This window comes from Ahaetulla prasina, chromosome 7 (assembly GCF_028640845.1).
Source record: "Ahaetulla prasina isolate Xishuangbanna chromosome 7, ASM2864084v1, whole genome shotgun sequence".
Taxonomy (NCBI): Eukaryota; Metazoa; Chordata; class Lepidosauria; order Squamata; family Colubridae; genus Ahaetulla; species Ahaetulla prasina.
The window spans coordinates 73750852-73777456 of record NC_080545.1 but is presented as its reverse complement, the minus strand read 5'-3'; the positions used below and the strand labels follow the sequence as shown (position 1 = coordinate 73777456).

The following is a 26605-nucleotide window of genomic DNA, read 5'->3' as shown; positions in this document are numbered from 1 at the left end:
AGGTTCTAAAGGACATGAAGATTGGCCCTCCTCCCCCCTCAATTTTAATTTAAAGCTCTTTTGATAAGATGAGCCAGTCATTTTCCAAATGTATTATTTTCAGTTCTTGTGAGATGCAGTCCATCCCTTGCCAGTAGCCCTTCAACTCAGGGGTCAAAGTGGGCCGGCTCAGCATTGTAGCTCTCTGCGGGCCAGCGGGGGTGGGGAGGTGGAAGTGTGGTGGGGAGAGACCGGAAGGACACCTCCTGCAGCCAAAATGGGGGGCCCTTGCAGCCTGTTTTTGGCCAGCAGAGTCCTGTAGCAGGCTGTGGAGACCAAAAACAGTGGCCTGTTTTGGCCAGAGAGGCACTGCAGGCCGATCCTTTGATATTTCCAGGCTGGCCCTGCAAACCAGATTTAAGTACTGGGTAATGCAGACCATGGTTTAGGAAGCCGTGGTCTTGCCCCAGTATTATGCATTGTTTCATGCCTCAGTGAACGATACAAGAAATTATTTATTTATTTATTTAGATTGAGAAGTTTATATACATTAAAAGCCAAATCTAAAGAAAAAATAGAAAAGACAGAAAAGAAGAAAAGGGCGCTGTAAAAAAGACAAAGTTCTGAAATATGACTTCTTCTCTTCAACAAACACAATCTTATAATCCTCCCTCTTATATGTCATACAAGCCCTCACTTTTTACATGGATTTTTTAAATCCTTAACCCATGAATTACCGTATATACTCGAGTATAAGCCGAGTTTTTCAGCACGTTTTTTGTGCTGAAAAACGTCCCCTCGGCTTATACTCGAGTATATACGGCTTATACTCGAGTTTTTTTTTTCTTCTTTTTTTCACATTATACCGGATGGCGCAAACTTGGCGGGCTTTTGCATTAGCGCGGGGAAGCCCTGCCGGTGCAGTGAGAGGGCGGGGCGGGGGAGCCGCCAGCCTTCTCGGCTGAGGGAGGGAGGGTTTCCCCGACCGGTAGCTGCCTCATTTCCCACCCTCGGCTTATACTCGAGTCCCCAGTTTACCCCAGTTTTTTGGGGTAAAATTGGGGACCTCGGCTTATACTCGGATCGGCTTATATTCGAGTATATACGGTATATCATTTTTTTTCTTCTTTCAGCAAAAAAATCCATATAAGGTTTCTATCTAGAAATGACTCATCAAATATTCATATGTCTGATTGAAAATGGTCCTTTTTCAAAACTAGGCCTTTTTCCGTCTCAAATAAAAATATGGTTTTCAAGTGAGGAGATACAGGTTTCAGGTAGGCCTGAAATCTGGAACAAAAAGGGTCTGGAGCAAAGGTGGAAACTGTGAATGAAAAAACTTCTTTTACATCAAGGCTTTTATTCCCATACAATAGAATTTACAGCTTCCTCCAATTTGCTTGATTTTTCACCTTACTTTAGTTACAATATCAGGAACTTTTCACTTAGGAATTCATTAAAACATTCAAGATAACTAGGTGTGCCTAAATGTTTGCACACAATTGTATGATGTATGATAATTCGTGATACAATGAGAGAAATGTTTGTTTTATATTAATTGCAATAGCAAACCTTTATTATTTATCTTGTGCTTGCTGATTTGATGGAGAAGGGATAGATTTATTGTATACTGGGTTAAAATTCCTAGACCCACTTTGTTTTTTCTTGGACAATCACAGATTTTTGTAATTCTGTATTTTCACCATAAAAAGTTAAGGAGACAGTTCTCTCAAAATGTGCATTTTATTTATTTCTTTTCTGGGGGGCGGGGTGGGGGGCAAGGCAGAGGAATCTGGACTGCAAATGCATGAAAAATGTTTTGACAATATACTTCCGTGTCTTTAGTACCCTTTCAATAGCCCGTCTTCACGGATGGAGCCATGCTTGATGAGCAGCACCCCAAGATTGCATCCATCTCCAGTTACACCTCGCTGGCCAGAGATGCCCTCGGCAAACCCTTGTTATACAAGTCCACCAATGCATTCCACAAGATATGGAAATTCCAGTGACATGTACACCCCGTTAACCACACGGAGAAATTCTGAATATGAGCACATGCAACACTTTCCTGGCTTTGCCTACATCAATGGGGAAGCAACCACAGGATGGGCAAAATAAACACGACTGGTAATATCAATCCTACATATTTAATAAAAAAAAACACAGACAAAAAAAGTCTATGCCTTTTAGTAGAGTAACGGAAGTCTTATGTGGACATTGGTAATGACTATGAAGACGGGAAATCTCTTGGGCACGTGACTATAAGCATGGCATGCTCTACTGCTCTAGTGCAATGGTTCCTCCAAGCAAGCAAGGTTTTAGTGCTGCTATTAGTATTATGTAAGCCAAGGTGTGTCTTTCATTTTGTGTCTTTCTCCACATGCTAAAATCTGCCCTAATAGATGTCATCTCAACTATCACTGAATGTTCTCCATCTGCTTTGCTTGTTCGTAAACCTACAATTGCAGTAGAATTTATCAGCATCAGACAGGCCTATGTTCCTACGTACACCATAGAAGCATAATGGACTTTAAAATCATCCAGTCTGGTCATAAAAAAAATACAAGTCTTGATTTAATAATCTACATTACACTAAGCTACCATAAAAAGAATCCTCTCATTTTCCTGTCTTGATTCCATTTTTTTTTTTGTTCTTTGTTAAAACTGTGTGGAGATAGTTCCTCCCTCAAAAGCTATTAATATGATTTAAAAAATGTCTAGACCCTCTAGATACCCTGTTTCACCGAAAATAAGACATCCCCTGATAATAAGCCCAATCAGCCTTTTGAGTGCATGTGCTAAAATAAGCCCCCCCAAAAAAATAAGCCCTCCCCAAAAATATTTAAACGCATGCACAGCCGGTCCCTACCATTTCCCTTGGTTAGGGTTAGGGAGAAAGAGCTGGAAATCATGTAAGATGGCAAGAGGAGCCCCGTCTTGCTCCACGTGCCCTAAAATAATAAGACCTCCCCGAAAATAAGGCCAAGTGCTTATTTTGGGGTTCAAAAAAATATAAGACAGGGTCTTATTTTCGGGGAAACACGGTAGATATGGGAGAACTTACAGTGAGGATGGCATGCTTTCTTTTTCAGCGCATGGCTTAGCATTTTTATCATTACCAACCTATACAATTTAACAGCTAGAAGTGTTGACTGAGAAGCACCCAGTTTTCCTATGGGCCAGAAACAAGCCCACAGTTAAAACCAGATTGCTTCCATTTTTTCTATTTAAAAAAAAATAGATAACATTTTAAAGTGTACTACAGGCAGGCAAGAGAAATGCTTTCTCCCTAAGTAAATATTCATTTCCCATTTCATATGTTTGTTCCATATGCTTGTTTTAGCTTCTCGGTGGTAGGTAGGCAGTCCCCATTTAGAAAAGCAGATTGGGAGGGAGCATAATCAAGAGAAAATGGAAAATATCTCCTTCCTTTTCCGCACTGCTCTTCTTAGTTTCTCCTGCAGCATCGAAGTGTCACATGTCATGCAAGTAATGGCATCATGCAACAGAGCCTGTAATGCAGTGATTGGCTTACATATCTGAGATTTGTAAAGATATTTGACATGCAGTGTTTGATTAGCATCCATATTTTCTCACTCAGACTTTGTAAATGATCTTTAAGGAAAACATATTGGAATGAGCAAATTTTTACTAAAGGAAAATGAAATAAGTTTTTTTGCCTCTCTTTGAAAACCTTCACTTGCTTTTTCCAGAGTTGTTACTGTTGCCCTGAGTTTCTAATGATATTTGAGGCTTTTTAAAGCAGCACGTTAGTTGTGTTTAGGTGAATTTCACTTGTATCTTTATATCATGGTGCACTTTCCTATTGATCAAATAAGTGTCACCTTAAAAAAAAAGATGTGTAGCATTGAATGATCACTGCCTTAAATTACTGTGTTTTATACTATGTTATCAGTATTTATATCACTCTATGGTTATTAAAGGTAATGCATCCTTAATTACAAGAGATGCTGCCCCATTTCCACAGAACATTACTGTATATGTGAAAGAGAAGGAGTGTATTATAAAGACCATGTAGGAAAAAACATCCACTCCAACTGAGCAGCTCACATATATGGATGTGTAACATCAGCCTTAGTAAAATCCTTCCTTCCATAACTTCACATTGCTTTCCATCTGACCCCAGGCACATCTCTAGGTCTTTTTCCCCCTGAAGTTGCTGGGAAACCAATATAGTGATCTAGGGAAATGGTATACTATCTGGGGAATTCTGGGAGTTGAAGTCCATACATATTAGGAGTTGACACGATGGAGAAACACTGATCTAAAGGATAGCTAGTAGTTGGATAGTCCATTGGGATGCGTGGAAGAGCCCTAAATAGTATCTATCAAAGTCTTGATGTTGGACATTAAGTCTGTGGAAATTAGCACAAAAGCATCCAAGAAGAGGGCTATTTGTACTCCTATGGGACAACTGCTATGATAAGAACCTTATGAGAGCAAAAAGAAAGCAATTGCTCTGTGTGAGACTTATCATAAAAGATGACAACCAATTTATAAAGCCTGGTCCTGGGCTCCTTTGCTAAGACAATTCCTTACATTTATACAAATTTCAAAGTTGTGCCTTTTTAAACCTATTCTGTGTTATGTAAAGTAAGGAGAAATTGTATTTTTGAGCCTTATTTTTCATTGGTAATTTTGGTCAAATTCATAGTTCTTTGTGAATTTTTTTGTAGAAGAACTATTAACATAGGATGTTATGCTTCTGTATTATATAAAAAGCACCTAGTAATTATGGTGGACTTATTACCCTATGGGTAAGATATTACAAGAAAATCTGGCATCAGGCATTTTAATAATTGTTTTGTAAATAAAATATTTGATAGCACTCAACTGTGGTGATAACTGTTTATGGTTAAAATGGAATTGTGTTATTTGTACAGTTATCCAATATATATGTATATATATATATAAAGACTTTTCACACTTAAATAAAAGTGGAACCAATATTATCTTAATTAACTTGAAATATTTTCAGATCAAGACAGGCAACCAAGAATGGTGGTTCATATATATTACACTTCTAAATGTGTCTGAAAGATTATCTACTGTATCCTACACAAAATAAAATAAGTTTGGAACCAAAGTTAAAGAAGAACTTTCCTGCTCTCTGTTCTGCAAAGTATCTCTAGAGAGTTGATGGCTTGTTCATAGGAATGATTCCTCAACTGGTATAAGAGGAATTTTCTGAAACAAGATAGATTATATAAGGTCATATGCTCATCCCTCCTTTTCAAGACATCTGTTCCCCTCCACAAAAAAGTTGGGAGAGATGTTTTCTGATCCTGAATAATAACGTGTAGTTTGTAGAGACTTCCCCCAAATCTCCAATGATTTTCAGGATTTTTTTTTAGATAGCTACAGAAAGAAGGAAAGATTAATAGGCTGCTTATTCTTAACTATAATTATGTAAGCCGTTCCTGCAGCCATAGCCCATCAGAAATCTTCTGTAATTCAACATTTTTAAAGGAAGTGGGCTCTTCCTATGCTTGTTCCTGAATGCTATTTCTCACTGTCCTCCCAATGTTTTAATGATCACTTAGTAATAAATTAGAGAGCCAGTTTTGTGCAATGGTTAAAGCAGGGCTGTCAAACTCTTGGCCCACAGGCCAGATGTGTCATGCACTGGCCATGCCCACACACAGTTTAGCGAAGGAAGGGAAAGTCCCAATATATCACATGATGTTGTTGTGACAACATGAGTTTGACACCCCAAGGCATCAGACTAGAAACCAAGAGATTGTGAGTTTTAGACCTGCCTTAGGCATGAAAGCCTGCTGGATGATCTTGGGCTCTCTCAGACCCAGAAAGTAAACAATGGCAAACCATTTCTGAAAATCTTGTCCAGGCAATCATCACGAGTCAACACTGACTTTAAGAGGCTTTTTTAAAAAACCCAGTTAATAATCAATTTAAAGAAAAAAGTTATTGAAGAAGGCTTTTGAACAGGGAACAATGGCATCCCTATTTGATAAGCAGCATTTTTTTAAAAAAAATCTTTTGTATTCCATCCTTTGTGTCATTTGCTTTTGAGTTGAACAGATTTCACTGTCAAAAATATGTTCAGTTCTGGGACTCTTGAGAGATTATAACACTTTGTTATGAAGGAAGTCACCTTCAATACATATTGGTGACTGTTCATAATTGCCTTCTATCTGATCTTAGATCTTTGAAGACAATTTCACTTCAGCCACAGAAAGGAGTGATTAAGTTTATTCCACCATAACTTGCTTTTATTCATAGTGTGGAATTAAATATTAATGAGAGATCATGCCCAGTACTTGATCTCTGCTTTCAACAATTACAACCAACCATCCAACCAAGATTCAGAATGACAGTATTTCAGATTAGCTTTCCTCAGAAGACTTAAGTGACATCTATTTCCATTTGACTCTATCCCCAAAACATTTATTTGTGTTCAGCAATATTTCCTAGCAATCCAGAATATTGTTTTTCAATCTGTTATCTATCCTCAGAATTTTCACTAAATGCTTGTCAGTGGTCATGAAGGTCATTTTAATCTAATGGGCATTCACAATTACAGTATTTCAATTATTGTCTTCATTTTTTTAAAAAAATGTTTTTATTATGCATTTTCCTTTATTATACATCACATTTCCATTTCTGCAATGGCAATGTACTGTCTGTATCAAATCTCTTTTAAATACATATATATACCATAATTATAACCATTTTTCTCATAATACATACAATATAATCTTCCCTTCTAATCAACCTATACAATTTAATCTATAATCAAGTATAATCCAGTGTTAATATTGCTTATGGTATTTATTGCTTACATATATTTACTTTTATTTTATTGATTGTCCTTAATTATAAATTACTAACTTCTGCTTCTATTTTCTAACCATTTATAAAATAGGTCCCAAGTTAAATAGTACTCTGTATCCTCTTTATCCTTAATTTTCATCGTTAACCTGTCCATTTTGGCACAGTCTAATATTTTCTTTATTACGTTTTTATCTATAGGTATATTTTCATTTTTCCAATTTTGGGCATACATAATTCTCGCTGCTGTTATCACATGTAATATTAAATATGTAATTCTTTTATTATATTTTCCCGGTAATATACCTAGCAAGAACAATTCTGTTTTTAAATCTATCTGTTGCGTTGTCATTTCTTCTAACCACCTTTTTATCTTTAACCAATATTTTTTCGCCATTGGTCAGGTCCACCACATATGGTAGTAGAAGCCTGGTATCTGTTTACATTTCCATCACTCTGGCAATATGTTTTGGAATCTCTTTGCCATTCTTGCTGGTGGCAAATGCCATCTATAGAACATTTTGTAAAGGTTTTCTTTATATGTTGTTGACATCGTTAGGTTGTAGTTTCTTTCCCAAAGTTTTTGCCAATTGCCTAATTCTATAGTATATCCAAAGTTTTTGGCTCATAGTTTCTTTTACATGTTCTTCTTACATTTTCAAATTCAAAAAGTAGTTATATATTTTCTTTATTAGTTTATCATCTGTTCCTAGAAATATCTGAACTAGTTCTAGGGGTTCTTTATAGAATCCATATATTTTTGCATCTTTTTTGTATCTCGTTTGTATTTAGATATTTGGCTGCCAGTCCAAATTGATTCCTTGATTTTTTAGTTTCTGATTCAATTTTAAGTCCCCTTGTTAATTATTTCTTCATTTTATCAGCCAGTACACTGGAACTACCCTAGCTTCTGAATTCTCAGCCACTGGATCATATAAATATACAGAAATCCTGTCTGGGCCTTTCCTAAGTCATAGATCAGGTTATGTCTAGATTCTCAGTCAACATGGGCTTTAATACCATCTCTTCATGTCATAATTTCCACAATGAACAGGCAACATACATGGGTTTGTACATGGTCTGACCAGAACTGATTTATTGCCATTTTCCTCTCAAGATTGGATCCTCAAAGATGGGTCTTGATTCTCCCTTTTGTAAGTAGGTTTATTCTGTTACAGTTGTCACTTTTTATGACTATAGATACCTCCTGAACTGGTTAGGTAGCCCATTGGGCTGATTCATTGTGAGAAAAAAATGGATGCTGGAAGAGCAGTTATGCCCATAGCTCCCAATTCAGAGGCCCACTTCAATAATTTTCCTTAGGTTGTTTATTAACTGGTTTTTTTTGTAGTTGTTGTTGTAGTTGTTGACATGATGACTTTCTAGTCAAGTCCCCGCATTTTTTTTTTTTTGGCAAGATATTCAGAAGTGATTTGTCACTGCCTTTTTCCTAAGGTTGAGAGAAAGTGTGTGGCCAAGGTCATCCAGATAGTTTTGTGCCTAAGGCAGGACTAGAACTCATGATCTTCCACTTTCTAGCCTGTGCCTTAACCATAATACCAAACTGGCTCTAAATCATATAAATATCCAAAGTAAACTGCAACACCCACAACTCCAAAATGTTAGGTTTATACATAATAGATATTCCTGATTAATCCTTCATCATTGGATCTGAAGAGAATTTTCAGTGATTATCTTGATCAGATGGTAACCAAACTATTATCCAAATATCAAAATGATGCGCAAATGAGATTACTCAGAATGCTTGTAAATTCTCATGACTGAGATTGTCTTAAAAAGTTGTAGTAGGTAGTCCTCAAGAAATCTGTAGCTGTGGCTATGGCATGGGGAAGGCATGCTGATAATTTGGAGAAGTAGCATTTATCTCTATGTGACCTGGATGGCTATATGAATTTTCATAAATAAATTTCTTAAATAAAAGTGATAATATGAAGTCTAAACTTTTGGAAGTAGATTAGTACACTGGCAAATTGTTTCTTGAAATATGTTTCCCATGGAAATACAAATTTGATTAATCATACTTATCTTCCTCCATTCATATCCAGTTGTTGAGTGTGTATCCTAGTCTAGACAAGGGGAGAAAAAAGAAAAGTTAGTTTCCTCTTGTGAACTTCTTTAGTTTATTTAGTTTTTACACCAAGTCTTATTGTCCTATGATCATTTCTACCCTTAGAGGATGACAATGTTTACACATTATTCTAAGCTGAAATGTGATTAGTTGTTCACAGTTCAGGGAACAACAGTCAACCAATTAGATCAATTCAATTAACAATGATTTAATAATGATTAGTAAATGCAACTATTGAATCTATTTGTGATAATGAACATACACACACACACACACACACATTTTTTAATGCAAAGGTTCTTCAGCATAAGGTCTCTGCAGTATCTCTAGAATCTTCAACTACAGGTGCTTAGCACTGAATCTGGTTCGTCTGCATTTAAAACGTGCTTTTGCTCTGATTGTACTCCTATGAAATGTGAACACCATTGCAAAAGTTCCTTTTAATTTCTTGTTAACATCTATCTAATAAATACTGTGAAATTATCATTGGTTTTCCTTATGGTATAGCAATTGCTTGTATGTATGAAGATTTACACAGAAGTTGGCAGTGATTTTCATTACATTTGCAAAATTAATACAGTGTGGAATCTGCTGCCAAAGGGAACTGGATAGATTAATGAAAGATCAGGCTATCTGGGATTTATGGCTGTTTATTATTTCTGGTATCACAGGCAACATACCTTAAGTAATAATTGCCATAGAACAAGAATGGAAATGGGCCTTTGTCCTCCTAGCCGTGTTGTAAATTTATGCATGTGTTTGCAACACTAAATGGACCAAGTCTTATGTTTTCTTGGAGGGCTTAAAAGGGGCATAGCAATGGAAATTAGATTGATCAAATAAATCCACCTTTTTTGTTCAGATTTCCACTTACTCGGGAGGTCAGTAGCCTTAAACAAAATGGATTCTTGTAATGTATCTTTAAATATTTAGGCGGGAAACAAGCACGTTGCTGATTGGTTGAAGCCGCCGGTTAAACTGTATATAAGGAGAGGTTTTTCCCCAGCCCGGTTGCTGGGTTCACCATATAGTAAAGAGCTGTTGTCACTACCCTGGTCTCCTGCCTCGTTATTGCCCGAATCAAACACTGGCGACGAAGGTGGGATCTCGAGGTTAAGAGCACCAGGAACGAGCTGAACACACGAAAGAACCGAACCCAGCAAAGATCAGGGCAGAATCGCAGCGATGGCCAGCTACACTCCGCCCGCGCCGTTTGACCCATCCAGGGAGAAATGGGGAACGTACATGACCCGTTTCGAGAGCTTCCTGGAGGCGAATGAGCTGCAAGGAGTTCCAGACAACCGCAAAAGGGCATATTTTCTGAGCCACTGCGGTCCCGAGGTCATCGACATCGCGGAAGCCCTGGCAGAGCCAACGCCGGTACAATCGGTATCGTGGCAAACTCTGCAAAATCTTCTAAAGAACCACTTCGCGCCAACACCGTCCAAGTACGTACGGCGTTTTGAATTTGGAGAGCGCAGACAGCAAGAGGGCGAATCCATCAGCGAGTACATGGCCGCCCTGAGAAAAGCCTCCAAAGACTGTGGGTACCGAGATTTGGACGAGGAGCTACTAGAGCAACTCATCCGTGGGGTCAGAGACATGCGTTTGCGGAGGCGGCTGCTATCGAAGAGCAATCTAACGCTGGCAAACGCTCTGGACGAAGCCAGAGCTCATGAGATGTCCACCCAAGCGGCGGAAACCCTACAAAAGCCACTCACGCCAACGGCGAGTGCAAAAGAAAACCCGGTGCATCACGAAGAAATCCAGACCGAATCAGACGGCGAGGATGAGGAAGGAGTTTGCCTCACTGAGAGAAGGGGCAAAGAAGACCGGGATGAATGCGGAAGTTGCGGAGGGCAACACCAGCGTCAACGATGCAAGTTCAAGGACGCTACATGTCGGCGGTGTGAGAAGAAGGGGCACCTGGCTCAAGTCTGTCGAGCACCCCAACCTTCCCGCCGAAAATTCAAATCGACCAATCAGAGCGCAGGATCGGCAAGGCGACCCGCGATTGGTCAGAACAGAAAGGGCGCGAATTCAAATCGCATGACCGTTGTAATAGGCCGTGCAGCAACCTGCGTCGAGAAGAAAATCTTCACCAGACCGAAAATAGAAGGAGTGCCGTGCCGACTAGAAGTGGACACAGGGTCAGCGATCACAATCATGTCCTGGGACACTTTTGCAAAAGCTTTGCCGAAAACCGCCAAACGCAAACTGCAAACACAACGGCTACGAGTGCACGACTACCAAGGGAATCGCATCCCTGTTCGAGGGACCACCTCCGTCCGCGTCGAGTACGGACCACACAAGAAGACCCTGCCCATCACGATAGTCGAGGGGACCCTGCCAAGTCTGTTGGGACTAGACTGGTTCCGTGCATTGGGCATGGGAGTGACTGGCATCTACAGAAGTGACTGTAACCTAAAAGACACACTCATGAACGAGTTCGAAGATGTCTTCAAGGACTGCCTGGGCAAGTACAAGGGGACCCCTATTTCCTTCAACTTAGACCCCCAGGTAGCCCCCATTAGGTTAAAGGCAAGGAGAGTCCCTTTTGCCCTCAAACCTAAGATTGACAAAGAGATAGACAAGCTCATAAATCAGGGGATTCTGGTGCCAGTCGATCACGCAAAGTGGGAGACGCCAATCGTCACCCCAGTGAAACCAGATGGGTCAGTTAGAATCTGCGCTGACTACAAGGCGACGTTAAACAAAGCCTTACAGAAAAGCGCTTACCCGGTTCCCGTGGTGCAACACTTGCTGCACTCGTTGGGGCAAGGGCAAGTCTTTGCAAAGTTAGACTTGGCTCAAGCCTATCAACAACTGCCCGTAGACGCCAACACAGCCGAAGCCCAAACGATTGTAACTCACAGAGGTGCATTCAAGTGTACCCGTTTACAATTTGGGGTGAGTGTGGCACCGGGGCTATTCCAAAATTTAATGGAACGACTTCTGCAAGGGCTCCCAGGGGTAGTCCCCTATTTCGATGATGTATTGATATCAGCCGAAAATTTAGAGGAATTGGGGGAGCGCTTGAGAAAAATTCTGGGCATTTTCCGGTCAGCCGGACTAAAGGTTAAAGTGAACAAATGCCAGATAGGGGTAGAATCCGTAGAGTTCTTGGGCTACAGAATAGACAAGAAGGGAATTCACCCCACTGAAAGCAAGGTCAAGGCAATAAGAAAGGCTCCAGCGCCCAAAAACAAAACAGAGCTACAGGCATTCCTGGGGCTAGTGAATTTTTACGCGGTCTTTTTAAAAAACAAGGCAACCGTTGCTGAGCCGCTGCATAAGCTTCTGGGAAAGAATACTGTTTGGTCTTGGGGAAAGTCGGAGGCTAGGGCTTTCGAAGCAGTAAAAAACCTACTCTCGAGCGATAGCTTACTGATCCAGTATCATAGCTCATTGCCATTATTACTGGTTTGCGATGCCTCCCCTTACGGGGTGGGGGCTGTGCTCAGCCACAGACTTCCAAATGGCACAGAAGCCCCAATAGCCTTCTACTCCAGAACGATGTCCTCGACAGAGAGGAACTATAGCCAGTTGGATAAGGAAGCGCTAGCAATTGTGTCAGGGGTAAAAAAGTTTCACGAATACGTTTTTGGTAGAGACTTTGAAATTGTTACTGACCATAGACCGCTGTTAGGGATACTGGCTGGCGACCGCCCAACGCCTGTGGCACTTTCGCCACGATTGACCCGATGGACTATCTTCTTAGCCGCTTATTCCTACAAGCTGCAGCATCGACCCGGAAAAGAATTGGGGCATGCGGACGCCTTAAGCAGATGCCCACTACCAGGGGCGATCGAAGACCCCACTCCGGGGACGCCCATCCTGCTAATTGACTCTTTGGACTCTGGCCCAGTCACATCTAAGGAGGTGGCTCGGGCATCATACCGGGACATTATTTTGAGGACTGTACTCGGTTGGGTACAAAGAGGGTGGCCCGCTGCGCCGGGCGAGCGTTTTAAAGAATTTGTAAAAAAACGTGGGGAACTGTCGGCTCAAGGGGGGTGCCTGCTATGGGGAGATAGAGTGGTGATCCCAGAGAAATTAAGAAAAAGGGTGTTGGATCTCCTGCACGAGGGTCACCCGGGGATCGTTAGGATGAAGGGTCTAGCGAGAAGCTATGTGTGGTGGCCCTTAATGGACTCAGAAATTGCTGAAAGGGTAGGGAAATGCCAGGCCTGCCAAGAGTCCAGACCTCTACCCCCAACGGCCCCGGTTCGGGAATGGGAAAGACCCCAAGGGCCCTGGTCGAGAATCCACATTGACTTTGCCGGCCCCTTCCACGGCCAAACCTTCCTGGTAGTAGTCGATGCCTACTCCAAATGGCTGGAAATCATTCTCATGAGATCCATGACAGCCGAAGCCGTGATCTCAGTCCTACGGCACCTATTTGCAACACACGGGTTGCCTGACACATTGGTTTCTGATAACGGCCCGCAATTCACGGCAACACAGTTTGAGGAATACTTGGCAGAAGAGGGCATCCGCCATGCCCTCTCGGCGCCTTTCCACCCTGCGACGAATGGCCTTGCAGAGCGTTTCGTCCGAAGCGCGAAAGAGGCATTATCCAGACTCAAGCCAGGCGACTGGCAATCCAAAATAGATCTTTTCCTAGCCGTCCAACACCGAACCCCCTGTGCCACCACCGGCAGAAGCCCTGCCGAATTACTAATGGGCCGCAAACTTAGGTGCCCACTCGATCGTTTAAATCCCAACTATACACCGGAGGGATACAAGGGGGGACTTGAAAAGACAAGAGGAATGGATATAGGCGACCGGGTATGGGCACACAACTATGGTGAGGGCCCGACCTGGGTAGCAGGAAAAATTCTAAACATAACAGGTCCCAAATCATACTTGGTAGAATTAACGGATGGCCGAGTATGGAGGCGACATATAGACCAATTGAGGAAACGGTTAGACGGACAACCCGAGTCAGACGAAATAGGCCCTGACTATTCCATGTTTGAACCAACAGCTGACTCAAACCCGGGAAAATCGCAGGACTTAACTGAACTCCCGGAGGTCCAGCGACGCCCTCAGGTTCCTGTAGAAAACAGCAGGGACGACTCGGAAAATAATCCAGGGCCGGATGGCCTAGAGGAGGAGCCGAGAGGAGCAAACAGCCCCTCCAGTCAACTCAAACCGCTCCCAGAGACTGTACTGCGCAGGTCCGAAAGAGTCAGGAGACGCCCAGTCTATTTACGTGATTACGTTGAGAAGTGATATGTAAATAGAATGTAAATATATAGGTAAAGTGTTTTCTGGGAGGGAAGGAGTGTAATGTATCTTTAAATATTTAGGCGGGAAACAAGCACGTTGCTGATTGGTTGAAGCCGCCGGTTAAACTGTATATAAGGAGAGGTTTTTCCCCAGCCCGGTTGCTGGGTTCACCATATAGTAAAGAGCTGTTGTCACTACCCTGGTCTCCTGCCTCGTTATTGCCCGAATCAAACAATTCTGATCTACTTCAACTCATCAGCGCTGAAGTGACTGACCCTAAAGACCTTTTGAAGCCAACTGCCAAATACTTGCAGAGATTAAACCTAGCTAGTATCAGAAAACTTGCACCATCTACTTGGTTGGACACTTTTGGAAACTGAACCCAGATGGACATTTCTTCCAACAACTGCAAAAATTGCAGAAGGCAATTTTCCACTTTTGGCTTCTTTCCACGAATGAAGAAGGATCAGTTGACAGCTCATAAATCTTGTGCAGCTTTCAAACAGATTACAGGGATTTTAGAAACAATTTGTGGAGACAAATAGATAAAGAGAAGATCGTGAAGGACACACATGTTGGAATTTTTTCCAAGGTGTATGAATAAGCACTGCAGTGTCTTCGCATTTCTTGGTCTTTATTGAACTGGATATTCTTACAAGATAATTTATTTTGGAGCAGGTTTCATTCATCAAGGTATACTTGCTAGAAAATCAGTGCAATTTGTAATAGTTAAATTTATCCTTCCAGTAGATGTGCTCTAGATTTATGGTTAGCTAAACGGTGCAAAGCTACACTAATAGTTTTTTTAATTTAAAAAACATAAGTGAAATCAAGTACATTTATCACCACACTTCTGTGACTGGGAAGATTGGCTTCTCATAGAGGCATTATTTAAATTAATATTAAGTAACTATTAATCCCTTGAGCTAAAGTACAATGCTATAAACCAAATAGTTTGATAGTGTCAAAGAAATTGTGATCTAGGTGCCCCTTGAACAAATGTTATTTATAAAAACAAAAAATAATATTTATCCAAAGTGTTGGCTGTGTGTGAATATGTTGCAGTAAAAATTGTATCATGGACTTGAACAAATCAACATTCATTATCGGAATACGGTAGTATTTTGTGGATTAGAATCCACTTGGCCTGAACCAGGAAATGTTATTTTCAATTCCAGATTGAGATTAAATTGAAATAGAACATAGAAAATACTTTTAATTATCATATTAAGAATAGCCAAGAAAAAAAGAAAATTAAAAAAAGTATACACACACATACACATATTTTATGCATGTATACTGTTGGGTGAGGTGCCTTCAAGTCTGCTTTTGACTCTTAGTGACTACCTGGACAAGTCCCTGCAGTTTTCTTGCTAAGGGGTTTTTTTTGGGGGGTGGGGGAAGTGGTTTGGCTTTGCCTCCTTCCTAGGGTTAAGCAACAGTGACTGTCCCAAGGTCACCTAGCTTCAGGCCTAAAATGGGACTAGAACGCAAGCCTCTAGCCTGGTACCTTAACCATTACAGTACAACAAACTGATTCCTATGTATGAATGTAGGTAGATTCACATATTCATCAGTAGGTCTATTTCCAGCTCTACGTTTAAGACTTTTCCACCCAGGAACTAGAGCTAAAAGTAAAATTCTGTTCTCATTTCATAATTTCCACTTGCACTGAGGTGTATTTAGTGTGGCTAATGTCAGAGAGGTCCTGCTAGCATGGGCAAGAGGTGCATATGCTACACAGGGGGGAGTGGGAAACCATGCTAATAGAGGGGAGGGAGCGAGAGAAATTGGAAGTCCATTTCCGTTTCAGATCACTGGACGAGGCACACGATGACATGATGACCCATGTATTATAACTTATTCCTAAGGAGTTGTGCTTTTTCCTCGCATACACACAGAGCAGCTCACATTGATTTTGGCCTCAGGGACGACTCACACCTGGGTCACTTCTTTATCCTCCTACCACCAGGAAGGAGATATAGAAGCATAGCCAGCTGCACAAACAGGCTGAAGAGCAGTTTTTATCCGTGGACTGTCAGACTCCTGAATGCAAAATAAAATGGACTTGCAGGGCCGGCACAACACACTGGTGCAATAGGACACTGGGTGGTTGTTAATATGATTTATTGGGTTAGGGATTTTCTGTCTTCACTGTGAGTTGTATGGGGGGGGGGGTGTTCCACTGAGGAGCTCAAACAAACTCATTGTACCAATGTTGTGCACTGACAATTAAGATTTGAATTGAATTCAATTGAATTGATTACAGAAATGAAAGCCTTGGCTTTGATGGAGCCCCAAATAAATAGAATCAAACGCGTCCAATTCTAACTTCCCCACCTCCATCCTTTCCTTTATTGCACAACGCTCCGCCAAAAGGACCAAAAGAAAAAGAAAAAAGCCCACAATGCATTCACATCCTTTCTTTAAAGCGTCTCCAAGGGGGAACTCCCAAAGGCTGCCGGAAAATGTAGTACCCACTAAGAACTGCCACGCCCATTTCTTCCGCAACATTCCCCTCCCCGATGTAAATAACAGTCCAACCAATAAAAGGAGAGACACCCTCCTCTTCAGTTTTCCCGTTTAGCCAATCGGCACCCGCTTTTGCCTCCGGAGGCGGGGACGGTTGCCGGGGCTTACCGTGGCGTCATTCGAGGTCAAAGGTAGAAGAGTTAAAAAAAAAAAAAAGAGGCGTTGGTAGCTGCTGCCGCTGTGCTGCTGCTGCTGCTGCTGCTGCCTGGCCGTGAGAAGGAGCTGGCCGCCTGGCCGCGCCCTAGTCAAGAATGGCGGTGGAAGCGGCTCTGGCAGCGGTCGGAGGGAGAGACGGGGCGGAGCAGATCCTGAGCCGCTTCAACGAGCAGGTACTTGACAAGTGATCCCGCTGGTCTTCCTCGCTCTCCGTTAGCGGCACCGCGCCCCACCTCCCTTTGTCAGCCTTCAGGGCAACCTTTCCCATCATCCGCCCTCCAGGTGCTGGAGAGACAACGCCCATCGTTCCCACTTGGATTAAGCCTGGGGAGAATGGGAGTTGCAGTCCGCGCACCCTTGCACGGTGCTAGGATGGAGAAGCCTCCGATGCTAAGATGTCCCCGCCTCTGCGGCCAGCTAGGCATCCTTCTTGAGCCCTTCATTGTGGTCCGGGCAGCCTTGACGGATCCTCCCTTGCTGCTGTCCAAAGAAGCCGGTTCTTGCACGCAGGCACACAAACACAGAGGACACTGTAATGAATGAGATGCCTCAACCTTCCCCAACCTGGTGCCCTCCAGTTGCGTTGATCCACCGTGTCCATCATCGTCAAAGCCTTTTGGAGGGCTCAAGGCTGGGTGACGTTGATTCTCCTGTGTGGCTGCAAGGAGGGCATCCTGGGCATAGCAAAGTGCACTTCACTTCTCCCAGCAAAGTGCATAACCTGGGTAATAGTGCATAAGATTGCAGCGTCCTTGCCTCTGCCATGCCGTGCCATGCTACACCATCATTACCTTTGTGTAATGGGAAGCTGGCCTTTTTTGTTCTGCCAGATATAAGCATTCAGTTCTGCCTGTCAGCCTCAACAAGGATGTTTTTTTCTTTCTAGGCTTATTCCATTTCTTGCATCTTTTCCAGTAATAACATTATTTTCTCTTAATTGCAGCATTATTATTATTATTATTATTATTATTATTATTATTATTATTATTATTATTATTATTATTATTATTATGAGTCGATGCTATTTAATTTTACCCATCATGGCTGTCATTTTCTGCCCAATATCCAGGACTGCCATGGCGATCACCATCACTGTTGTAGGCTGTAATTTCTGCTATTTCAGTATTTATATTTTTCCAGAATATAATGCACAGATTCTCAAAAACCTTTTCTCACTTCCTTTAGGGTCATGAATTACTTCCTCTTCTGTGTATGCATACGAAAATGCAAATTTATGCTATGAACTCAACAAAGTCTGTAGCAAAAAAGCATGACACTGTTAAGCACATTAAAGGTTCTATAACAATTAGAACGATAATTTTACATTTTACACACCTGAGGCAAATTTTTTTGTCCAAAATCAAGTTCCATGAAAACAAGTAACTGATTTAATTTTTCTCCAGGGTCATATTTTTAGTACTCTTTGAACTTTCCTCACTTTTTAGAATTTTATTTTTTTGATAATGTGAAGAATGGAAAACAAAATTCCTCATTTGGCTAGATATAGACTGATTATTGGGGTTTGGTGTGTGTGTATTAGGAGTTGAGTATCAGTAATTGAGTTCCTCTACTCCTTTGGGTACTCTCAACACAAGATTACCTTCTGTTGACACCCCCCTCCTGCCCAGGTAGTTGCCTAGCTACTACAAAGAGCGCTGTAACGACACTGCTAATCGATAACTACTCGCTAGTATATTGCAAAGATAATTGAAGTGTCTAGTTAAAGTAATCTGCTAGGCCCTGGTTGAAATTTCTGTTTGATGGATGTTCTCAAAGAATTTTCTAACTTGGGTCAAAACACATCCTATAATTTGTTAGAACATATTACTACTTATATAGTGTAGTCCTAGATGTTTGGATGGGGATTAACTTGTGAGATGCTTCTTGCTACATATTTGAACCGTGTTGATGCAATAACTCTTTCACTGCTGAATATTTTACTAGCCATATCCCCTTCTAGCTCCCATTTCGTTGCTATGGTTAATAGTCATGGTAACCTGTTGTCCATGAACTCATACTTTGTAAAATCTATCTTGGCACTATCTTGGTAAGGACCTTTTGCTAATAGCTCTATTGTGATAATTCTGATACAGCAATTCTGTATAAACCCCTCTGAGATTGATGGGGTTTCATTCTAAGTACACATTCTTAGGATTGCACTGTCAGAGTATTAAGGCTGGCATTTCAGAGGATGGTTTGTCAATTGGCTGGGGAAAAATTGCTAACTGAGCAGTCTTAAGTAGATTAAACATAGGCATGGAAGGCAAATGAATTGCTAGCTAATCTGTATTCAAGTTTAATTGAAAAATAAGTTAACTTAATTCTGGTAAAGGTTCAGACATTGAATTAAAGTTTGTTTTAGCAAAATAAACTGTAAGCCTGTATGACAAATATATGTTCACTTTTTTTTAATGACTTTTACTTATTTCTTCAGAATAGGGCTACTTTCAAATTTGAGTCATCAGATGAAGAAAAAAGAAAGGTAAGCATGTTAACCACAGGCATCAAACTATGTGTACATTAAAATTTACATGAAGTTTGATTTGATTGAGTAGTGCACTTGTGGATTGAAGCTGACAGCTTTTACAGCAGCAATACAATTATGTTATTGTACTTGAGGGTACAGGGGAAAAAAACATTTTTCAGACATGGCAAGTGAATTGACAATACCAACAACCAACGTTTCATTCCCAGAGAAGAATCAGGCATTCTAAAAGCACATAAGTTGTTTAATTTGCTTGTTTGCTTCTCAAGCTTTTTTGTTTAAGTCATGCCTTTGAATTAAAAAACATGGGTGGTTGTTTAGTTTAATGCTTTTAAAATTATGCAAACTGGATTATTGGAATAATGTTGGTGATTCAGGATGCTTCTTAAAAGTAGATAAATTGATAGTGGCTGCAGGCTTATTCTGCACTGTATAAGAGGGATCCCAAGCCTACATTTTCTAGTAACTGTAGATTCATCATTTTTTACATTATATGCAAACTTGTCCCTGATTGGAAAACAGTTATATGTACATTAAGTTTCTCTGGCTGTGGGACCAGTACTCAAATCATAGAAAAAAGAAAAATGAATCAGACAAATGAAAAATTTATCCTTCAGAATGGTTTCTGCAGATGGTTTGTATTGAGAACAAGAGGTTTCACTGTATATAGATAGTCCTTGACTTACAACCACAATTGAGCCCAAAATTTCCTTTTGCTAAATGAGATGTTTGTTAAGTGACTTTTTCTTCATTTTACGACCTTTCTTGCCACAGTTGTTAAGTGAATCACTGCAGCTATTAAATTAGTACCATGGTTCAGGGGTCTCCAACCTTGGCAACTTTAAGACTTGTGGACTTCAACTCTCAGAATAATGGTTATTAAGTGAATCTGGCTTTCCCATTGATTTTGCTTATCAGAAGGTTGAAACATCACTCTGGGACACTACAACTGTCACAAATATGAGTCAGTTGTCAAGTGTCAGAATTTTGATCATGTGACTATGGGGATGCTGCAATGGTTGTGTGAAAAGCTGTCATAAGTCACTTTTTCAGTGCTGTTGTAACGTCGAACGTCACTGAATAAATGGTTGTAAGTCGAGGACTACCTGCAATATTTTCTTAGAATAAACAATATTAATCCAAATCATCCTGTTTTATTAGAAGTAAACAATAGAAATAAATGTAAAGGAATGTTTGTAGTGGTTTTTATTGCATAACCTGTTAACATAATCAATACTCTTCTGGAAGGTATTTGGGAGTAAAAAAATTTAAACTGGTTATTTAGCATTTCAGAAATAGCATATATATCCTCTAGGTTTTGGTGAATCTAGGAAATTAATTTGGGGAAATTGACAAGAGCCCCAATTCCAAAAGATATGAAGCTGTTGGATCAGAGGAACAAAGGGAAACAAAAATTATGGTTCCTTTGAGAGTATTATAGTGTACTTAGGAAGATGGAAATTATAAGCAAGCCTCTGAATAATGCAGATATAAAGCTTTAGTAAAAAATGTTGCTTGTAAAGGAGTTGCTTTCAGCATTGCTAACATCTAATTAATGTTTCATAAATCTGAGACCTTTTGCTGTTCCCAGGAGTTAGCATTTTTCACCTGAATCCTAAGCTTCTCTCACATTTGGATTTCTTCTGACAATAAAGTAGACACACACACACACACACACACACACACTAGGACTGATACTTGTGATATTTGCATAAGAGAAAGCTACTGGAAGAATAAATCCTTAAAATAGGAACAGAATATAAACACATGGGATGAGGCTGCATGCATTCTCTAGAAACTAGAGAACTATGTAGATACAAAGGGCATATATTTGCAGATAAGTAAACTAATTGTTTAATTAGCCAGCTCCTAGTTTGTTTCCTCAAATAATATAAAGGTTTGGTTCAGGTATAAAAACTCAGAAAATACAAATTAGTTCCTGTCAGATCTAAGTTTTTCCTCACTCCATCACCCAACCAGAATTGATGAAGCTTCTTTGATGAGAAGCTAAACGTCTTCTTCCTCCTCAAAGAAAAAATATAGTCCAGTTGCCTTTTGAAAAAGCACCTTTGAGACAGCCGTGACCTGGATGACTTAAAATCTCCATAGACATTAAGAAAATACAAATTATCACCATTTCGATACACCACGAAGTCATAATTGCAATTAATAAGCTAAAGCAACCCATTGTTTCAAAGTGAGGTACTTCCCTTAAGTGTGATTTATTTGAAGCCAAAACCAAGCACAATTGTTTGATAACTGGCATGTTATATAATCCCAGTCACTGATCTGCTTAATGAATTTATCTTATCTTAGTAAGGGTAGTTCAGATTCTGTTTCTACTAAATAATTTATTAGTTGTTTCTGCCGCTAAAAGTACATTTTAGGGCTGTCTGCTTAGCTTAAATTTTAAATTCTTTTATCTTCATTAATTTGATAGACTGACTATGGAAATGTTTTAAGTTGTTGAAAAACAAGTGTGACTTGATTAACTTTTGTTACCATTTACTACTGTAAGGTTTTATTGAGGTCTGTGCCCATTTACCCTGCTTTTTTCCCCTTTTTCTCATCTCAGTTGCCAGACGGTTCAGGTTCATTTGATTATGGTTGGTAACATTTGAGGAAGTATATTTCTTATTACATCCAAATGACCAGCATGTAATTTAAAACTTCACCAGAGGAACTTTTATGATCAAAACCGTTATAAATTACACTGTAATATTTTCGGTATTCCCAAGGGTAGAAAATCCACCCTTCTTGCTTGTTTTAATATAAATCCTCTTGTGTGGTTTAATTTTATATGTAGAAGCCAGTCTTTGGGCAGCAATTACCATCCATGTTCTTTGTCGAGCAGCCATATTAATCTGTTGGGGCAAAAGTCATAAATCATCCTGGTGTCCTTTAAAAGCAAATCCATTTACTACCTCAGAAAGTTTCATGTGCCACACCGTCCAGTTTTTAAGAGTCATCAGTTTGTTGTTTCTATAGATGCGGTTTTCGATTGACAGCGGCAGATTACAGTAATCAAAGATCAGACCCTCTACTATTTCTTGTCTGTGGCCTGGTCATACCATTTGGTCGTAGTGTTCCCCAAGATGATTTCCTCCAGCGATTTAGATTAAATATCTTCTCAGATATTATAATCCAGGTCTGGAAACACCATGTTAGACAATACGGTTAGGCTCAATGTGGAGAATGAATTTGGCCATTGTGTTTTGTAAATTATGATTTATGGCTTAGCACAGTTTATCAGCCTAGCAAATTAACATACGGTGGTTTGTCAGGGTAGGATGGGGTGTTGCTGGGGCTTTTTTGTTTTCCCATCCTTTGCCTACCTGAACTCAGTAAAAATTGTGGTTCCTAATGTCAAGGACACTTAACAGCAAGGATTAGGTAACGTCTTGTAGTCTCACTTCGTGCCATGTAGAATCAATAGTGGGAATGATGTTGACTTTCTACAGTCTGAATGAGTTATATAGAAGCTGGAAAGGGGAGCTCAGCTAATTTATTATCTAATTTATTTGTAGAGTTCTTTAAAAAAAACAACACAACTGTACAAACAAACAGTACATTTTTTCTGAATAGAGTATTGACCGAGTCAAAATTTATACAGCTTATAACATAAATATTTCCCAAATATAATTTATATATTTCAATTTCTGCCATAATATTCTTTTTTCTACTTTTTTATTATTCATCTCTACATAATATTTAATATATAATCAATAGTACCATCCACCCTGACCTCCAATCTTAATCTTATTTCATTTCATCTTATTTCTCCATTTATCACATATATTTCTCAAAATCACCACATTTGTAAATTATCATCAATTTATTTTCTCTTATTTCCTTATTTCTTTTGAAACCCTTTAATTTAAACTTAGTCATTTCCATCCTTAATTTGTATTTTTTTTTATTCTAGCTTGATATTTCACATTTCTCTCGTAATGTCAGTTGTTTTTCAACGTGGACCAATTTATCATTTCTTATTTCCTATTAATCATTTTACCATATATTTCTTCAGATTTGTTTTTCACACCACCTTTTTCAAAAACAAACATTATCTTAATCTCTTAATCTTCTTTTTCTTAATTTCTATTCAATTTCAATTTCATTTGAATTTCCATACCTTAACCCCTTCTAAATACATCATACAATTCATATCATAATTCCATTTTTACAATACTGACATTAATACAATTCATTTAATTTTATAGGTATATAGTATATTTCCTTTCCTCCTTTCTTTTGTTTGTCTCCATTCTACCATTCGTATTACACAATATATTTCATGTTACAATCACAAATATTAATACAATTCATTTATTACTATAGGTATATATCATATTACCCTTCCTCCTTTCCATTAATTACTCCTTTTAACCATTTGCTCTTGGTCAATCCAGCAATCCACCTCTTAAAATTATTCTCCCTTTATCCCATTCTCTTATTTTCTTATTTTCTTTTTTTTTCTTTTTATAATTTTTTTTTCTTCCGTATCCTTCCTTTGACTTTTAAGTCCTTTACTTGTCTAGTTTGCCCTACATTCCCATCTGATCTATTCCCCTTTTCTCCTCTCACTTTTCATATTTCCTCACTGTTGAGCTCAGGGTAATCATTTAACTTTTTTTGTGCCTAATCCTTTCCCCTTTTTTTTCTCTCTTGCTTCATCCTATCTTCTCTATTTTTGCCACTGTTAATCCCAGTGTAATCATTAAAAATATTTTCCTCTAACTTTTTCCCCTTTCCTTTTCTTCCCTTAGTTTGCTTCTTTTTTATAAGTTGTTTCCTCTTATCCCTTCTCTTTTTTTCATTGTTACTCCCAATGTAATCGTTTAGTTTTTCATCATCAATGTCTTTATCTTCTGTTCTGTTTTCTTGCTTCTCATTCTTAACCTCTTTATCCAGTTGAATATGTTCTGACAGAGTTTTTCATTTTCTATCAAGATTAAATGATACACGCATCATTTTGACCATCTCAATTAGTTCCTGCCACATTTTGACATTCTGGTTTGTTTTTAACTCCAATTTACAGTTTGTTATTTTCCACCTCCTTTTAGTTGTCGAGATCAAACAGCTTAAAAGAAAAAAAATCCTCCTTCAAACTTCTCACAACTCTTGTAGCTCAAGGTCACTATCATTTTTTCCAGATTTCAAATTGTTCGTTGTTGTGCTTTTTTTTCACCAACAGATGTCCACAAGTTTCAAATCAGCAAAGTTGCAAAATATCCAATTTGTGTATTAAATCCGCATTATCAAATGCTTTGCAAATTTCTTCTTCTTAATTTTATATATCCCAAATTCCAGTTTAAAATCCAATTTCAAATCCAATTAAAAAGTTTCCTTTACAGGGCTTTTCTATTTTGAATTTTTCTTTGTTCTTCAAAGTTTAAAACTTTTAGAATTATGTCCAATCTCGTTCAATTACTATTTTCTTTCGGGTTTCTTTTTCTTATAATAATTTTAATATCTCCAAATCCAATTTCCAGTCCAAATATCAAGCTCCGTTCCGGACTTTAGTGCTTTAACTTCCATTTTGTTCTTCTCCCTACATTAACATTCCCCAACGCCAGTTAGCTGCTATTTCTTCACCAGGAATTATTTTAAAATTTTTAAAATATTTCTTTTTTACCTGTGAGTTGGCCAATCGCTCACCCGGTACAAATATTCCGTCCAAATCACTGCTCCTGCACAAAACTTATTACAGTTGCCCCAGCTTCATGATAGCCGCAATGGTCGCCGCCCCCGCCACCAGATAGAAGAGTTTCCTCCGACCTTCCGATGAACTTGCCTGTTCCTCTTGGTCGTCTGAGGTGCCTCTCCTTCTTCACCATCCTTACAGAATGGATCCGGTCCAAAGACCCCCCCGACAGCGGTTTGTCTGCCTGGATTTTTGTAGGGTTCATCGGAGCCCACTATTTTCAAGCCATTCTCGCTGCAACGCTTCCTGTTCTTTGTTCCTTATTTGTAGAGTTCTTGTGTGCTTCATTATACCCATACTGCCTAGTGAAAAGCTACATGCCTCTATTGAGGTCAATAAATTTAAAAACATATCCATTTGATGAGCCTCCTATTGAGGATTTAATTAAAATCAATTGAGAACTTAGAATTGGGATGTTCCTGGGACAAAAAAACCCCTGAGCATAATAATGAACTACAAAACTTTAAGGTCAATTGAGCATGACACAATGACAATTATTTGTGTAGGAGGCAAGGAACATCATGTACTTGGCAAACAAATCTTGGTGAAACAAAAACACTGGGGACTGCCTGTAGAGTGGCCCAGGTGATATCATGTGAGTTGGATATTTTGGGATCTTATATTTTGCTTTCCAGTTATTAGATCCTGTTGAAAATAATTGCTTGTTTCTAAGGAAGAGGCACACTAAATTGTGGAAGGAGTTTATTGCAGATCAGTTTATTTTAGTTTAGTTTCATTTACGTAGTTTTGATAGTAATAACTGTCAAGCTCAGCTAGATTGTTGCTATTCTGGAATACATTTCTAAACTAAATCTTGGACAGTAACATATTGTTTCTATTTGGTTGACATTGATTATTCCCAGTGTATGCTTGTACAAAGTTAGCGAAAACAGCACCAAACAAGCACAAGAGTGAAATGGATCATAATTTGGATATAAACCTTGATTCCAACAGAAATCCATAAGGATGAACTGACTATAGATATTACTGGAGAAATAAAAGTTTTTAACTGAGGTGTGAGACTTTTCATCTCACAAAACACCAAATGGGACTGAGAAACGGAGAACAGCCTAAGAACTGAATATAAACATTCTGACATGTCCTGATTCTGGAACATACTTTGTATTCTTTTAGTCATTGTCTTTGTTATAACAGTTATTTGTTCAAAATAAACAAGATTTTAGATCCGGTTGTGGGTGGAAGTTAGGTTTTTTTAGTGATACTTTTAAGACTTATTAGTAAGTCAGCCCTGGTATGTGCAATACGTAATCAAGGATAAAGCTATTCAGTCTTTCTGATTTTATTCCCAAAATATACTTAAAATAGAATAGAATAGAATTCTTTATTGGCCAAGTGTGATTGGACACACAAGGAATTTGTCTTTGGTGTATATGCTCTCAGTGTACATAAGGAGAATAAAATACATTCATCAAGAATAAAAAGATACAACACTTAGTGATAGTCAAGGTTACTAATAAGCTATCAAATGGTACTAGGAAACAAATAAAAACAATATTAATTGAAAGATACAAGCAATATGGTTATAGTAATAAGTGGGAAGACAAAGATACTAGTAAGGAAGAGAAAAATAATAGTAATACAGTCTTTAGTA

General features: G+C 39.2%; 3 protein-coding genes across 4 annotated transcripts in view; all 3 read left to right on the top strand.

Annotated features, from left to right (window-relative positions):
* Positions 1 to 2559, top strand: part of RFX4 (regulatory factor X4) — a 91188-nt gene extending 88629 nt beyond the window's left edge. Inside the window, exon 18 of the mRNA XM_058191676.1 lies at positions 1825 to 2559. Within this exon, the coding sequence (XP_058047659.1) occupies positions 1825 to 2097 (273 nt within the window). The 3' untranslated portion in view covers positions 2098 to 2559. The remainder of the gene's footprint in view (positions 1 to 1824) is intronic.
* LOC131202571 (uncharacterized protein K02A2.6-like) lies at positions 2273 to 13612 on the top strand (the record flags this gene model as incomplete). Its single annotated transcript, XM_058191675.1, has 2 exons — positions 2273 to 2319; positions 12805 to 13612. Coding segments are annotated over exons 1-2 (855 nt in total), but the record flags the coding sequence as incomplete, so codon positions are not given.
* A 3198-nt stretch (positions 13613 to 16810) lies between these two features.
* The window catches only part of RIC8B (RIC8 guanine nucleotide exchange factor B), a 40291-nt gene continuing 30496 nt past the window's right edge, over positions 16811 to 26605 (top strand). Inside the window, exons 1-2 of one of the 2 annotated variants that reach the window (XM_058190931.1) lie at positions 16811 to 16977; positions 19239 to 19286. In XM_058190931.1, the coding sequence (XP_058046914.1) occupies positions 16900 to 16977; positions 19239 to 19286 (126 nt within the window). In that variant the 5' untranslated portion in view covers positions 16811 to 16899. The remainder of the gene's footprint in view (positions 16978 to 19238; positions 19287 to 26605) is intronic. The other variant, XM_058190932.1, reaches the window with a different exon arrangement.